The following is a 16,147-nucleotide window of genomic DNA, read 5'->3' on the forward strand; positions in this document are numbered from 1 at the left end:
CACTTTGCGTCATATGCCAACTAGTACTTTCATATACTTACTCATAGTCTCGTACTTTGCAGGGTGCCACAAAGCAGGATTACAATATATTCTTTTGAGATTAGACTTTCTAAGTGCGTGTTGCGTAGCACGCGTGAGTGAGTGACGACATCTCAGCAGTGTGGGTCTCGATGTGTTCGCACAGTACAACTTTCGGTTGCATGATGCATCGCGCCCATTTCAACGTATGGGTAGTTCTAGTAGACAATGGGTCAGAGAATGAACTTTGCGACTAGTGACTAACGTACCTACTCCAAGAGTTTGCACAAGATGCATTCCTCCAGCTGTCGTCTCTGCATATATTACGTCGTTCTGTATCCGTCAGATGACTATCTGGACAGCCATGGAGCAACGTCTTGTCAGGCGTCAGGCACTACAGATCTCAATAAATCAAGCGTACCTACATTTCCCATCGCTCTGAAACCTCTACGGAGCAGTCAAATTGTGAAACACTTGTGGAGTGAAAGTTGCGTTTTCCGAAGTTCAGAAACGTGTCCACTATAGGGTCGTGCCTGGCATATTCAACTCACATCTATTTAACTTGCGAGCGATGACAATGCTATCTCATCTCCAAAGCGCTACCTCATCATCTCCAACAGCGGAAGATGATCCTTTGATTTAGTCTCCCAGACATTACCGCACCTAAGACCGGGGGAGGGGGAGGAACGACCTTGACATCGACAATGTCTAGCGGTCGCGTTATATTATCGGCACTTGGAGATTGATGGCTGGCGCCCACACTTATCGGCCACGGAATCAGAATAATCCGCCGCCTGGCGGCCAGAGAGATATCGCCGTCTGCCGGTGACGGCTAAGTAAGTGTGTATGTTTGTCAGTCTGTCTGCCTTTCTAGGTGAAGTAACTAAAAAATCGACCGCACCTTTCTTTCGATTAGATAAATCTCAGCATGGCTGTAGATGACATTTCAGTGAATAGCACTGACATTCCTTCTAGTGGGAGTTGACAGACAGACCATATCGAGTATCGACGCATATTTTTTTGTGCGGGCGCTCTCTGATCTCATAGTTCTAAGTGCCTAAAACGCCGTCTGTCCTCTTTGACGGCATGACCTCACGTTGTCACAAGCTAAAACTGCACAGACTCACCACCGTTTGTGGCAGTTTGCTGTTTGACAGTTTTTTATTGACCCGTCGTTTTTGGAGGTCCGGTTGGCTTGGCTGGTTCTGGTTCGATTGGAACCCATTATTGGTATGAAGTGAGCTTTTATTAAATTGATAAGAAACGGTCATTTCGACATGAATGTTGCGTCATCGTTGCAGAAGCGGTCATCGCTGTCAGACCCAATAATGATACTGGTGCCGATAGCTCACCTAAGTGTTCTACATAATAAAAAATATAGCTTTAGACAAGTCAGCGATCATTTTATATTTACCACTCGTAAGCCACGCTTAATCATGCCGTTTATTGCTAAGCAGTTGAGAATAAATGCCATGGGGTTAATGTATCTCGAATCACAAATGTTCCCCTCCTACCAACTACCTGAACCTCCCACAAACAAAGCGGTCGGCGTATCATTCGAACTGGCTGCGCTTCATGGTCCGGTGCCATTTCATGGCTCCTGTGGCTAATACCCCATGGCCCGCCTATCCCCTCCCCCACCCCACCCCCGCCGCAGCAGTGCCCGGCTGAGCTGACGGTCAGCAGGGGGAGGAGGGGGGAGGGGTGCAGCAGTCAGCGCGCTGCCGCTGCCGGCGCGGCGGACCCCGCGGCCGACCGGCAGTGGGCGGCGGGGAGCGGCGGGCGGCGGGCGGTTCGGCGCGGCGGTGGACGGTGGGCGGTGCGCAGTGCTGGTGGGCGGTGCGCCTGTTGACATGGTGACACCCGAGAGGCTGTCGTTACCAGCGCGGTGGTGGTGATTTCCGTGTTGGTGGAACCGGAAGCGAGCTCCACAACTGTGGCCAAACGGCGAGGACCAGCGACCGACCACCACCGGATGAATTATCGTTCAGCGGCTGTGATTTGGCATTGGGCCTTCAGACGGCCTTATGCAGTGACCTTCTCTGATTAAAGAATAGTGAGGCGCCCGCCGCTGACCCCTCAGGCTGCTGCAGTGATTGCGCTCGCCCCTCCCTGCCTGCTCGGTGGATGGTGGGAGTGGCCGACAGCCGGCGCACGTGGTTGGCGATCAGTGGTCACTGGACAGTGGACAGTGGTCGGTGGATAGTAGACAGCAGCGAGCGGAAGACTATGGATTCAGTGTGGACGGCTGTCATCGGCTGGCGATCGGATAGTGACAGGCGGTAGGCATTACTAAACAGACAGAGAACAGTGAACGGGTTACTTCAGCCGGTGGAGAGTGGTCATTAGTCAATATTCAGCGGTCAGTAGACGGTGGACCGCGGTCGGTGGTCAGGAGTCTATGGATATTGGACTGTGGACAGTGGTCAGCGATCAGTAGCCGGTGGTCCGTGGACTGCCGTGCCTGACTTCTGCGGCCGGTAGTCGGCGGTCGGCGGTGCTAGACCGCAGTCCATTCATAGCCGGGCCTCGACCGTCGGCTATCGCCGGAAATCTGCAGGTACCTCCCGTCCAGACCTCCGAGCTCGCGCTGCAGACGTCTGACGACTGTGCAGGGAGACCGGCAGTGCCGCGGCCTTGCGTCCGGTGTCTGGTGTTACTCGTGCTAGTGGTGCCGCTGGTGCCGCAGACAGACAGACCATGTGGCGGACACGAGTGGTGCTGGTGTTGTGTTTGACCTTGGCCGCACCAACCTGGACCCAGTACCTGCGCTCGCCAAACCGAGACATCTACCAGAGCTGGCTGGGACTGAAATACGGTGAGTTGTGAGCCACACACGACCCCAAACTGAGCCCATTCATGCAAACGTGCACGGTCGAACAAAACGCCTGCACCCCTGCGCCCACACTAGCATCACCGACCTCCCCATGAATCACCGCGTAAACCCAAATACGTCCGCGGTCTCTACTCGTCTGAATTTTTACGCAGGCCCGGCCGAGTGTTCCGCCTTCTCGGGCCGCCCTCTCGGGGCGCCGATAGACCCGCTGTGACCGTGACTGGCGGCGCGGGACTCAATGGACTCCTGATGACGGCAGCGACCAAGTGCTGTTGCAGACCGATGATTGATTTCGTCTGCCGGCAGCGTCCGGTGGGCTGTTTTCAAACGGGCGCCATGACCGGCCGTTCGGCTCACTATCGGCAGGGTGGTAGCCGATCAGACTGCTGTCCCAGACGTCTGCCGGTGTCGGCCGACTGATATCAGACCCAGAGATCAAAGATCGCACTGTGAGACCGTGCTGGGATCTTATATCATGACACTGGTAGGCGTCAGCGCCGTGGAGGCTCGATCGGATTTTATTGGCATCGAAACCAGGAAATGATATTTTTGTAACCTCGATGTTGTGATTTAGCTGATATTTACGTTCGGGATATTTGTGGGAAGTATTTGGCCATGACCTCGTCATGAACGCCAAGCAAACATGCATCTTTCAAGTTCCAAATGATGCATCAAAATAGCGATAAAATAGCATCGATGGTTTACATTCTCGCTATCCCGGGACCCGGATCCCATGGGATCCGGGATAGCGAGGTGGAGAAGAAATTGATCGCAGTCACTTTCTACTCCAACTTGGACAAATAGCGTCACCATTATCATTCTTGGTATGACAGCGAGACCCTATATTCCAGACATATTCTAGTCCATAATCCTCAACTCGGTCAGAATACATAATCATCGGCAGCTTTGATGTATGACTCGCAGCTCTGATTTGTAAGCTCATGCCATCCTTTTATTTGGCAGGAGCCTCATGACCCGCACGATGTTTCGTTTAGTCTCAACCATATAGTTTTTTCACTTGTGGTATAAAGTGGTCGCAGACCGACAGCTTCACGAATTGCAGGTTGTCAATGCTGACACACGCGAATCGTCTCCCTGCTGATGCTGATCCTGATGAATGATGTCTCCGCATGCAGCACGCATGTCGCATATGCGTGTTTCACCATACGCATATGCGTCCTGCATGCAGCAATCGTGCCGTTTGCTACTTGTCTCTACCAATAAGGTTCTGGACAACGCGTCATTTTAATTTCTATTCCCGTCCCTCTACCCTCCCGTACCGACCCTTCCCTCCTTTCCTCTCCTCCAGACTTGTTCCCGTGCTCTACCGGTCGTCGCTCGCTGAATTCTCAAGTCTCAACTACCATCCCCTTCCGCGCGTGGGGTCAAGACACGATCTGGTCCGTCCCAATATGTAGTGCGCTGGGCTGGGTCACGCTCGAGCGATTGATCGTTCGCGGAGGCACGACTCAATTCGAGTCGGCGGACTCACGCGGCCGACCGGTGCTTCATATTCCGCACCTGAGACCCTCCCCCGTCCCTCCGACCGGGCGCTGACCCACGCAGAGAGGTTGGGCGGTGTCGGTGATGAGTGACGGTGGGTTGGAGACCGTACTGGCAATGAGCGGCTATTCAGTGCGGGAGGATCTGGTCGGGCACCCCACGGAGCACACTGGGGGTACACTATGGTGGTGATTTGTGGGATTTGGGGCATTGTTCGCGGGTGTTCGATCTCGAGTCAGGATGGTGACAATCAGTCTCGAGGGGTCGAAGACACTGACGTAGAAAGTTTGCCATCAACAACCAATCAATAGATACGGTTCCAGCCCTCAACTCAAACCTTAGAATTGGTCAACTCCTCAACATGGCGGAGCTGAATGCTGATGCGGTATTCTTAATTCTTATTTTTGCCCAGCTGAGCTGTTCGGTCGCATTACGAGCTAGTTCTCGGGACATACCTAGCGGGGTTCGGCATTATGAGCTGGGTTTTTGGCCTTACCGCCGCCTACAGCACACCCAGTCAGGAAGAGACGCACGAGCCCGGTAATGTCGGCACCTCAGTGACCGCCTTTCCGCCTCTGTCATCAGTCAGAGCTGCATGGTTCTCAGCCACCCGTGTGCGGAGCTGCGCCGGACATTTGAATACAATGGAAGTGTGTTGACGAATGTCCCGGGTCAGTCGAGGTGGGCGAGAGATTGTGGAGACTGTATACCGCGCCGGACGTACACAACTAGCAGAGGGGGATGAGAGCTTGTCGAGCTGTAACGAGGTATTCATCAGCCTGGGCGGCACCGTATCATTGTGCTTACGCTCGGAGAAATATGAAAGGCAAAAAAAAACAGAAACTCCCCTTGCTTGTGTTTCACTCCCTGAAAAATGCGTTGTTTGTACAGTGCTTCTGTTGCTTTATGCTTCATCTCTTTCGTGATGCTTCTGCAGACAGCAGTTAAACGAAATGTCTTCTTTTTTTGTTACAAATCCGAAATCTCTCCATATAACACGACATATATACGGCTTTATTTTATGAGAGACGAGGCTGCCGCACATCTCGTGCATTGCACTTCCGTCTGCCCCAGTTTTCTGCTATCCGGCTCAGTGGACGTTTTACATCCGGCGTCCGGCGTGATGCCAGGCCCACATGGCTCCTTATCCTGCCTACGCATGCGCTGTGCACTGTGGGCTGCCCATGGAGTTCCCCTAGCATGCAGATTGTTGTGGGACCAGTCGCCTGGCTTGCATTACGTGTCTTTACACTCTGTCGCACTGCGAATCAGCCTTCTCGGCCGCAATGTGTGCAATTTGATGCTCGTTCTCCGAGCATTTCATCATTTGTGCCGTATTTAATTTTCCTTCCTCCAGTACTCCAACATTCCCATACCGATTCCCTGCATCGCACCCTTTTCACCTCGTCTCCGCATCGCGGTGCCTTATCAGTTTATCACGTACCTACCCCGCAACCCCGATCCGGTATCAAGTACCTATCGTATGCAAACCCGTCCTCAAAACTCGTATACGGTATCCTGCGGCTGGTAACCCAACTCTCATCTCCCGTATTGACCCGGATATCTAATGTCCCCGTCACATCGATATGCTATGCGTGACACACACGTGCGATTTCAGAGCAACTAATCCCTCTCCGTTTCTTCAGCCCACAATCTTTCGTGTCCCGTGAGTTCTATGGCCTGTGAATTTCCGCATGCAAAATTTCCCAATTCCCGGATCCCCATCGGATAATAAAGACGTCCTGGACCTCCAAGCCAGTATCTCTATACCTGAATCCCACAGATCGCATCCAACACTCCCGTCCCGAGTCCCACACTCCCGTCCCGAGTCTCACACTCCCGTCCCGAGTCCCACACCTGTCCCGAGTCCCACCTGTGGGAGGGCCGGCCCGCCCGCCGCGCGCTGCGCCAGCGCCGGTGCATAACTCATTAGTTGAGCGGCTGTATCGCAGTTGCGGCCGCGCTCGCCTCGCTGGCGGTGGCATGCGCGCGGGTGTGCCGCGTGCGAGGTCGGCTGGGCTGGAGAGAGAGAACACCTTGGTGGAGGGTGGTGGTGACCTCACACAGCGGCAGAAACAGCGAGCCGCACACGGTGATTGTATCACTGAGCTGGGAACCACCAATGTACCGATTGAGCTCATATGGTGCTGATAAGCATTTGTGATCATCAACGAAGATTGCGCTGATAAGCCTCTGTGGTGCAGATATGCTGATATGCAGTACTGATGCCGACAAATTTTCCACTGGGATCGATGACTATGAGGCTGGCTCAGTAGGATACTCTTATCCAAAAGCATCCTATGGAGATATAATTCTAACGAACCTATATGGTACCGATACCGCCGAATATCGCACGGTTACAGTACCGGCGTCATGACAGGGTACCGACTCTGGCCAGATCTTGGACACGTTACCCGATCCCTGCGACCCCACACCGCGGCGCCGGCATTGTATTACCGCACCGTCGGACCCTCTGAGCGTAACGCACGTCCATTCCAGAGCTCCGCACGTCCATTCCAGAGCTGCGCCGAACGAGGTCGGTTATCGGAGATCTGTGGCGGAGATAGGGCCTGGAGTTGCATGAATGGAGCTGAAGTATGCATAGGTTAGACAATATTGGATTGGATTTCGTGAGGCGAGATAAGAATCATTGACCGCGTGCGGGCGTCTTGTCAGGGGTTAGATTCCATTGTGTCTGCTCTAAGTAAAGACGTATCATGCTTAACCTAGAAAGGAGAGCAGCTAAGTAATCATAACAAGCACATTTTAAGTGTTCAACATCGGCCGTTTTTAATGGGGCTTCACATTTATGATAGAGGCACGTTGCCGTTACCGACACAAGGCTGATTTTCACGTGTCAGCACGTGCCCTCACGGCCGATCCGCCGCTCTCTGACCCGTGCCGCCGGTGTCAGGTGTGTCGGACCCGGTGTCAGGTGTCGGCCGGCCGGCCGGGCGTCCGGTGCACATGAATCACGACTCTCTGGCCACCTCTGCCCCCCCCCCCCCCGCCGAGGGGATAGGGAGGATGGGGAGGGAGCTTCAACACCTGAGCCGTTCGCCGGCACCCGAGCCGGTATCGGCGTGTGCGCCACCGCGGCGCCGCCGGCACAGTATACCCCCGCCCCAGCCCCTTGTCCCGACCCGGTCTACTGACACAGTGGGCTGCGGTGGGCGGCGCCTCTACCAATAACTAGTGGACGAGGGACAACATAGGAAGGATCGTGTACTTTGGAAATTGGCATAATAAGAAGTTGTAAATAAGGAGTCTTTCCTGCACTCCGCAGTGACATCTGGCCTTGGACAGAAGTCAGATAAATAGCATGGCATTTGAAGCTCAATAATGACGAAATGAATGAATGAATGAATGAACGAAATCCTCCAATGAATTACCTGGGTACAGCAAATGTAATATGGGCGATCAGTGACACCCACGGGCGGACCCACCCATGCCCCCTCTGTCTCAGGCTGACTCCCCCGCCCCCTCCCCTGTCGTCAGGGTGTCGGTGCAACAAGCTGGGCTCCACGGACAGCACGTGTGACATCATCACCGGCGCCTGCACCTGCAAACCGGGCGTGGTCGGACAGCAGTGCGACCGCTGTCAGGTGAGCAATGAGAGCGCTTGCATGGCAGGGGAGGACTGTTACCGTTGTCGGTAAGCACTGTAGTGATGAACAGGTGCTGACTGTGGTAGATATGCAAGGACTGATGCGATTGGTGATGCTGATTGAGATCACCTTCAGGTGAGAGCTGTAACCACTGGCAAGCAAAAAATATCTTATCAAGTACGGACTGTGGTAACAGTCATAGGAATTTACTCTGAGTGAAATACCTGTTGGGTAACGGACTGTCAAATCTACCATTAATCCAGACAGAAAGTGTGGCTGCTGTTTCCTCCAACGTTCTATCATAACAAATATTCGGTACCGGCATGTGATAGCAAATAATCGTCGGCAACTATTAACGAATAGGATACCACCCAGTCTACCGATTCACAATTCCATGAAAGCTGACTGTAGTCTGTACGGACCATGCTCAAATGCGGTGAATCAGCGCCTTCCGTCACCCGTTAGCGAGTCAGCAGGACGTTATCTGTCTGATCTGCGGTCCGGGGACTCAGACGGTGGATCGATTTATGGTTCCCGATATACACTCGGTGAGAACCGGACACCGTATTGACTGCTGTGGACTTATATCATCGGTTTATGACCGTGACTTATTGTGACCCTGTGTGGCTAGGCATGCCTAGCTGTTGCCACTAAGGCCCACTGCGATCTAGTGCGTCCCGCTACTTTTGTAAAGATGACAGTGACCCTCTGTAACCTCAGGAGGGCTCTTTGGCCTATAGAGTCGGGCGCCGGCTGCTGACCGGCGACTGTGAGTGTAACTGTGACCTGTTGTGACCCTGTATGACCCTTTGTGACCTCAGGAGGGCTACTTTGGCCTGGAGTCGGGCGCCGACTGCCGACCTTGTGACCTGGACCCCCTGTGACCTGTTGTGACCTTCTGTGACCTGCTGTGTGACCTCAGGAGGGCTACTTTGGCCTGGAGTCGGGCGCCGGCTGCCGGCCGTGCGATTGTGACCCGGAGGGCTCGTCGCCAGCTGTCTGTGACTCGGTGACGGGTCGGTGCCGCTGTAAGCCAGGAGTCGGAGGGGAGCGGTGCACCTCCTGTCTGCCGGGCTACTTCCAGCTGGCCGCCGGGGGCTGCCAGGGTGAGAGCCGAGACTTCAGGGGAACGGATGGGTTTATAGATGAATCCATTTTAGTCGAAGGGAATAAGGGGTAAAATGAGGACGATTTGTTGTTAAAAAATGTAACCTTAAATTAAAACTCACATTTGACTAAATTTGAATTAGTTTCCTTAGTCGGTATTACTTCCTGATATTACCTGTTACGCTAGTGTCTTAGTTATTTTTCGTTTTCGGTCGAGCTATCTCTTCTGAGAAATATGGGCAATTATTCATTTGTAACCGATAATTTTGGCTCACATCCGAGCACACAAAGACCGATTCAACCCGCTTAGATGTTGCCAGCTGCTCAGAGGCCCGACTGTGAACTCTGCTGTGTGTTTGCTTATGTAGCGCCGAACCATCGAGCAGTCTCCCATGAGCGTGCGCGCGGTGTCGACTCTGTTACAGCCGGCCTCCTTAGTGCGGCCGCCGCTGTCACCCCGTGTTTTCACGTTATAATAAACAGAGTGTCACTGTACGTCCCCACACCGTCAGTCTCATAAACAGACCTATCACGGTCCATCGCCCACCGGCCGGCCCGTGTTGACGGGGCACTCCCCGTGCCCCGGTCATCGCCTTATGACTCCGGACTGCCCTCATGGCCCAGGCTGCCCCCATGGTCATTTGCTCTACGCCCACGTATGAGTCAACTGTTTTGTTTGCACACGCTGACGTGGTCGTGATACGTTCTTCCTCTGTGACCCTTATCCTGGCGCCCTTCCTGACTAGGCGATCCCCACCTATTAGTAAAGCAATCTTGTCCCCACCAGCCCGGTTTGCTTCCTCGTTCCCCATGCCTCCCTACGGGTGTTCCCGGTGCAGACTTACCCTGCACTCCATGTAATCCCTTCGGCCTGTCCCTCGCGGCCTGCTACCCTGAGCGGCTCCTCTAAACTGCTCCAGCCTCCGTGCGGCACTGTCTGTACATCTGTCTGTCCGTCTGTGCCCAGAGTGCCTGCCGTGCAGCCAGCCGGGTCACCTGTGTGACCCGGTGACCGGTCAGTGCGTGTGTCCGCCCAACACGGTGGGTGCCAGCTGCGAGCGCTGCACACTCGGCCACTGGGGCTGGAACAACGTCAACGGATGTCAGGTACGGATACCAGAGCCCGGGAGTCCTCATATAATGGTGTGACACACATGTCATTATAATGATATAAACCATATTGGTGCGCCGTGTAACCTGGTTAGTCGTATGCACAAACTAAAACGCCGTAATCTCAGTGACTTTTTAAATGACAATTTAAGCCCTGATGTAGGCATGTCTTACGGTAACCAATGGCAGGAGGAGGAGGATTTATTAATTTAATGTAATGGTTAATTTATGTTGTTATTCTTCAACCCACTTTCCCGAACGAATTATCTTAGCATCGTTTTCCGTTCTCTGCTGCTGCACATAAATGCGACTCTGACCCGCAAGGTTTACGCTAACGATTCTTTTGTTCGTTCTATCTACAGAAATGCGACTGTGACCGGCTGGGTTCACAGTCCAGTGAGTGCGACGTCACCACCGGCCAGTGTCGCTGCTTCGACGGCTTCGGCGGTCAAAGGTGGGTGTCTGAAGCCGGGGGTGTTCCGAAACCCACCGCGATCTGCACAGAAACCCATCTGATATCGATCTACACCTACAGCAGCGTTCCTCGGGATCATGCAGCGCATTCCTGCATGGATGCGCAATATTGTCATACATTAGCATCCATCAATGTTATCCTTCCCTGCTCTGAAATCTATCAGGTGACATCAGCTGCCCTTTTTGGGACAATCTCCACCCATCTCCCGCCGCCATCTGGTCTGACACGTGTGTCACATTACGCAGGTGCGACCGGTGTCGAGCCGGGTATTTCGACTTTCCGCGGTGCCAGGCGTGTCGCTGTGACCCGGACGGGTCAGAGTGTGACGCGGACGGCAGCTGCGGCTGTGACCAGGCCGGACAGTGCCGCTGCAAGGTGAGGATCGGCACAGGGACTGCAGTGGGGATAATGGAGTCGATTTTATGGCCGCACTGGGGGTGTATTCGATTGATATCACTTATCACTTTATTTTGAATAGTTTGAATGGAACGATGACGGCATAAGATAAACAGCCTGCGTACTAAGTTCAATTCGGTCTGGGTGCAATACGGCCTACGTTCAGTGTAAGACAAATACCTACATATCCTTTCTGTTGACTGGCCTTGAAGAAATGTGACAGCAACTGAGCAACTATAAACTCGAGTTAAAGAGTCGAGTTTATATCACCTATCGCTTACCGTTCCAATCACTTACTCTGCCCACTATTTCGGACAAGTGAACCCTGAACTGAAGCGTCCTCCTTCTCTGACAGAAAAACACCCTGGGTGAGAAATGCGACCGCTGTCTGGAGGGCACGTTCGGCATGTCTGCCGACAACCCTGACGGCTGCACGGCTTGCTTCTGCTTCACCAGGAGCGGACAGTGCTCCCAGGGAGAGTTCGTCTGGGTTCCAGTACGTGGACGGGTATAGATCCAAGTGGTTGTGTGGTGACTGATGACATATACAGATTTATTGCCTTTTATGAAGTGGTTTTGGTGTGAGTTAGCTACTACTGGGATGAACGTAAGCCGATAACATGCGGTAGTACGGGCAATATTAATATTTTCAGTAAAGCATAATGATGCATCACCAATATGCTAATGTAGCTCATTTAACTTGTTGCTTACAAGCCTTATAAAAGCCACTCAGATCCACATTAAATAAACCTGTTTGCTATGAACTCTGTGCATGAAAACGATGACTTTCACCGTTCATTTATTCTTGTTTCCCTCTTTAGGTATATTTCTTTTCACTCGTATATCCCTTCGTTGGAACTATTAGCTGCATTCTCTTCAATGTAGTTTTTTAGCTGTCTCTCCGTCTTTGTTTTCCCTATATTTTTTAATTTACCCACCAATGAAACCATGATCTACAAAATTGGCGCCCAACCAATTTTGTACAGTCCTCTTTCCCGGCTCTCGTCTCCCTCCCTTTTCTCCGCCTCCTCCCGCTGACGGTGCCTGTTTCAGCTCACCGTTATCAAGACCAAACGTACCGTGGTTCTGGCCTATAACGAGACCGGTGACTCATTCTACACACTGCCTGTGGTGCCCTGGAACACACAGGAGATCTGCTACATCCACGTACGAACAGGGCTGCTACAGGAGCAGTGCTATGGCAGAGCACCGCACTGCACAAAACAGGCTACAAATGAATGGCTAATAGTTGCACCGCGCCACGTAAATGTAATGCACCGCACCGCACACAGCAATGCTTTGTTAGCCGAGGCACGGCACCTGGCAGTGCTGTCAGCAATCACACTGTGCAGACGTCGCTGAGAGCGTACCCAGCCGGGCATTTCACTGTGGCTGCTCACCGCATAGTAGACCTCACTGGGCGACAATGCACCCTCCCAGCCTGGCTACTGTTAGGCCTTCTGTGTCCCATAGACAACTCACATAGAAATGTTACGCATAGCATCGCACGAAGACCCGCATCGGGCAGGAAGGTCCGCAGACCTGCACTGGAGCTAAACTGCAGCGGAGGCCACGTATTGACCTATAGTTAACCGCTGTGCGTATAGTTGGCCGCCTGCAGCGATTCACTGCGAGACGCCGTTTTCGGCGAGTCATTCTCGCCGGCATCGTGACCGCTATGGCACTTGCAAGAGCACGGGAGGGCGAAAAACAACACCCCCCCCCCCCCCCCCAGTGTGACCCCGTCAGTTCCCACCATTCGTCTTCTTTTATCATGCATGCGTGCAGTACAGGCGTGACCGCCGGACTTTGGAGGCTTGTTTGCACTGACGGCGCACCGCTGCGCCGCGTACTTCACGTCAATGCACCCTGCTGTCCTCACTGCTGCTAGTGCTGCTTTGTGGGCTCTTAGAAGCGCGCTGGCATTCACTGCATGTGCATGATAACAACTGCCCTTGCACCTCAAGCATTCCTGTAATTAGTGTCAGTCGTGTTATGCTGAAATATCGTTCAGTGTGAAATGTGACTTGTTATTGAATGCGACAATAAATTGTAAATTGTGACAATAGTTCGAAAAAAATGGCGATTTGCATACATCGTTCAGTAATTTCCTTTTTGAAAATTATGGTTGCTAACAGGCTATGGTTTAGTTGCAAAACATTGTTCTATCCTTTTTGTCCTTATCTCTACTTCTTGGTTCTTTCAGGTTTGCAAACGTCTTAGATATCTTCCTGATTCCGGGTGTATGCCTCAAGACAATAAGTGACTTTCACTTCTCTTTCGTTCTTAATGTTTTTTTCGCTCAAACTTATTTTCTCGTTCATAGCCCACCTTCCGTATTAGATCGTCCATCCCTGCTCGTCCCCCCTCCCTCCCCATACCGTCTCCATCTGACCATCCGTCCCTCTAACTCTCCCCTCCCCTCCCTCAGCTGTCGCTGCCGGACAGCCGGGCCGTGACGCTCACCGACGACCAGACGCGTCTGAACGTCACCAACTCACTGCGCGTGCTGCCCGGATACTCCGGTGACGTGACGGTGGGCCTCAAGTACCCGTCCGACGCGCCCATCTACTGGCAGCTGCCGCCAGAGTTCCTCGGGGACAAGGTGGGGGTGGTGCGGGGAGTGGGGAGTGAATGAATGGATGAATGAATGAATGAATGAATATATGCATTGCATGGAAGAACGAACGAACGAACGAACGAACGAACGAACGAACGAACGAACGAACGAACGAACGAACGAACGAACGAACGAACGAACGAACGAACGAACGAACGAACGAACGAACGAACGAACGAACGAATGAATGAATGAATGAATGATAAACAATGGTCGGTGAACAATTTAATCAGGTATAGTTTAATATTGGTGTTAAAACTCTGTCAGACTTGTCACTTAAAAAAAATAAGCCTAATGAGTTAACATCATTTAAATCGCGCATTTTAATAAAATTTTAAATAAAATAGGTCTTTAATCCTGTTTGTGTCTTTCCATCAGGTCCGCTCGTACAACGGCCACCTGCGGTTCCGTTCTCGGAGTTTCGGCGGCTCCCGGCCGTTCCCTGCCAGCATCCTCTCCAGTTACCCGCTGGTACAGCTGCAGGGGAACACCCGACTGGTGCTGGAGCACTACCCGCCCACCACCAGCCCGGACGGGTTCTACCAGGTCAAGTGAGTAGTGTGGGGAGAGAAGGGTCTTACAAATGATATATAAGTTAGTTTCACAGAACGGCCACATGGTATCAGGCATTGTCATCAAATGCTCTACTTTATCGCCGGTAGGTGATTTGTTCGCCCACCCTCAGGCCTCGCAGTTTGTTTCATCATTCCCTGTTTTTCACCTCAGCCCACCCTCCCCCTCCGACAGACTCCACGAAAACTTCTGGCGTGTGAAGGGCGACCGTCGTGCGCTGGTCACCCGTGAGATGCTGATGGTGGCCCTACAGAACACACAGCACGTGCTCATCCGCGCCACCGACTACATAGACGCTACGCGGGCCGAGTGAGTTCTGGCGCAGGTCACGTGGTTTATGGGGGAGGGGCGGACTGCGGAGCTAGCAGACAGACCGGGGCCGGGTGCTCGACCAGCTGTCATCGGGGCTAATATTTAGTGATTAGCAGACGTCCAACCCGCTTGACGGAAGTTTATGCCATGGTTAGACGGTCAGTATGGTTAGTGTTATGAGTCGATGCTCAGTGATCCAAACATGTGATAACAAGCGGTTCTTGTGGACGTTAAAGTAAACATGTGATTTGAAATACTGTAAACATGGTCCATCATTCGCAGTAGTTATAAGGTACACCATTTAGGGTAATAAGAGCGCGGCTGACACCCAGTACACCACTCAACCGTGCGCTGGTCCAAGTTTGGTGCTAGATACGCCGGCTGATATTCACTACACCACTCAGCCGGGCGCTAGTCCAAGCTTGGTGCCAGTTACGCCGGCCGACATTCACCACACCACTCAGCCGTGCGCTAGTCCAAGCTTGGTGCCAGTCACGCGCAGACAGGAGAGATTCAAAATTAAGAGAGGCAAACTGGTCTTCACCTCTTCGAAGTTGTTAAATGGCCATGCAGTCTAGTCCTTCAGACAATAATTATTTAGGCCCATGCACCACCCGGCATTGTAGGGTGAACGCGACTCCCGGCGTGAGAGGGGGTGTGGGGATTGCCTCCTAACCCGCACGATAAAGAACCCATGGTGTAGTTCGTGAAGAGTAGGCCATGTGCCGGCACCATGGCAAAATTAATCCCAAATCGAATTTATTGTCTTGATGGAGGACAAAGTGGTATCTTAACAACCCTTTAAAGTAACTATAACGTAAAACTAATTCTAACAGTAGGTAAAGTAAGTCCAAGGATCCCACTCACCTCCCAAGAAAGCCACAACGCGTTACCGAGCACTTTAAAGATCAAGATTTTAGAACTCACACACAATTAAAGTAAATGAGCACTTGCAATATCAAAATTCCAGCAATTCGATATTTTTCTAGCAAACAGATTCTTTACAGGCGGCCGAATGTCCAATGGACAGGGACGCCTTAAAACCTCATTTTCACTCACTCACTTCTGACGTTACTGACTTTGGAGGGCGGTGTGCGCTTATTCTTTGAAGTCAAACATTATTGAAACTTGAAGTCATTGAAATTTTATACCTATGGTAACATGGACGTGTGTCGTTCCATTTCATATTCTGTTGCTTCCATCAGCGTAAGCATTTGGCTCGAAAAATCGTCTTCTGAGATGCATCCACTCAGCGCATTTCTGAGTGTAACAGATACTCTCAATTAGTATCCGCCTTTGCTGTGCATCCGGTTTTCTAGCATATATCACTGATGTCTGCCCTCGTTCCCTCCATCAGACTGTCGGAGGTCAGCTGGGACATCGCCGAGCCGACGTACGGCCACGCCGGCAGCACCGCACTGGGTATCGAGCGCTGCGCCTGTCCGAGGGGATACAACGGGTCCTCCTGTCAGGTGAGATGAGAGGTGTCATAATGATGTCATAAGACGTATTAAGTATAGTCAATTATCGTTACCCTGCAGAATACGAACGTAAGAAAAGTTTTCGTTTTGCAACTTGTTCAATTTCCG

At 52.2% G+C, this 16,147-nt stretch overlaps 1 protein-coding gene across 1 annotated transcript in view; it reads left to right on the forward strand.

Moving 5' to 3' along the window:
* Positions 1-16,147, forward strand: part of LOC122385761 (laminin subunit alpha-1-like) — a 60,015-nt gene that overhangs the window by 23,490 nt on the left and 20,378 nt on the right. Inside the window, exons 17-26 of the mRNA XM_043374247.1 lie at positions 7,856-7,962; positions 8,888-9,071; positions 10,040-10,179; positions 10,545-10,636; positions 10,903-11,032; positions 11,409-11,549; positions 13,485-13,658; positions 14,052-14,224; positions 14,421-14,555; positions 15,916-16,030. Coding sequence (XP_043230182.1) covers positions 7,856-7,962; positions 8,888-9,071; positions 10,040-10,179; positions 10,545-10,636; positions 10,903-11,032; positions 11,409-11,549; positions 13,485-13,658; positions 14,052-14,224; positions 14,421-14,555; positions 15,916-16,030 — 1,391 coding nt within the window. The remainder of the gene's footprint in view (positions 1-7,855; positions 7,963-8,887; positions 9,072-10,039; positions 10,180-10,544; positions 10,637-10,902; positions 11,033-11,408; positions 11,550-13,484; positions 13,659-14,051; positions 14,225-14,420; positions 14,556-15,915; positions 16,031-16,147) is intronic.

The sequence above is a fragment of the Amphibalanus amphitrite genome, unplaced genomic scaffold, assembly GCF_019059575.1.
Source record: "Amphibalanus amphitrite isolate SeventyFive unplaced genomic scaffold, NRLGWU_Aamphi_draft 000230F_arrow, whole genome shotgun sequence".
Taxonomy (NCBI): Eukaryota; Metazoa; Arthropoda; class Thecostraca; order Balanomorpha; family Balanidae; genus Amphibalanus; species Amphibalanus amphitrite.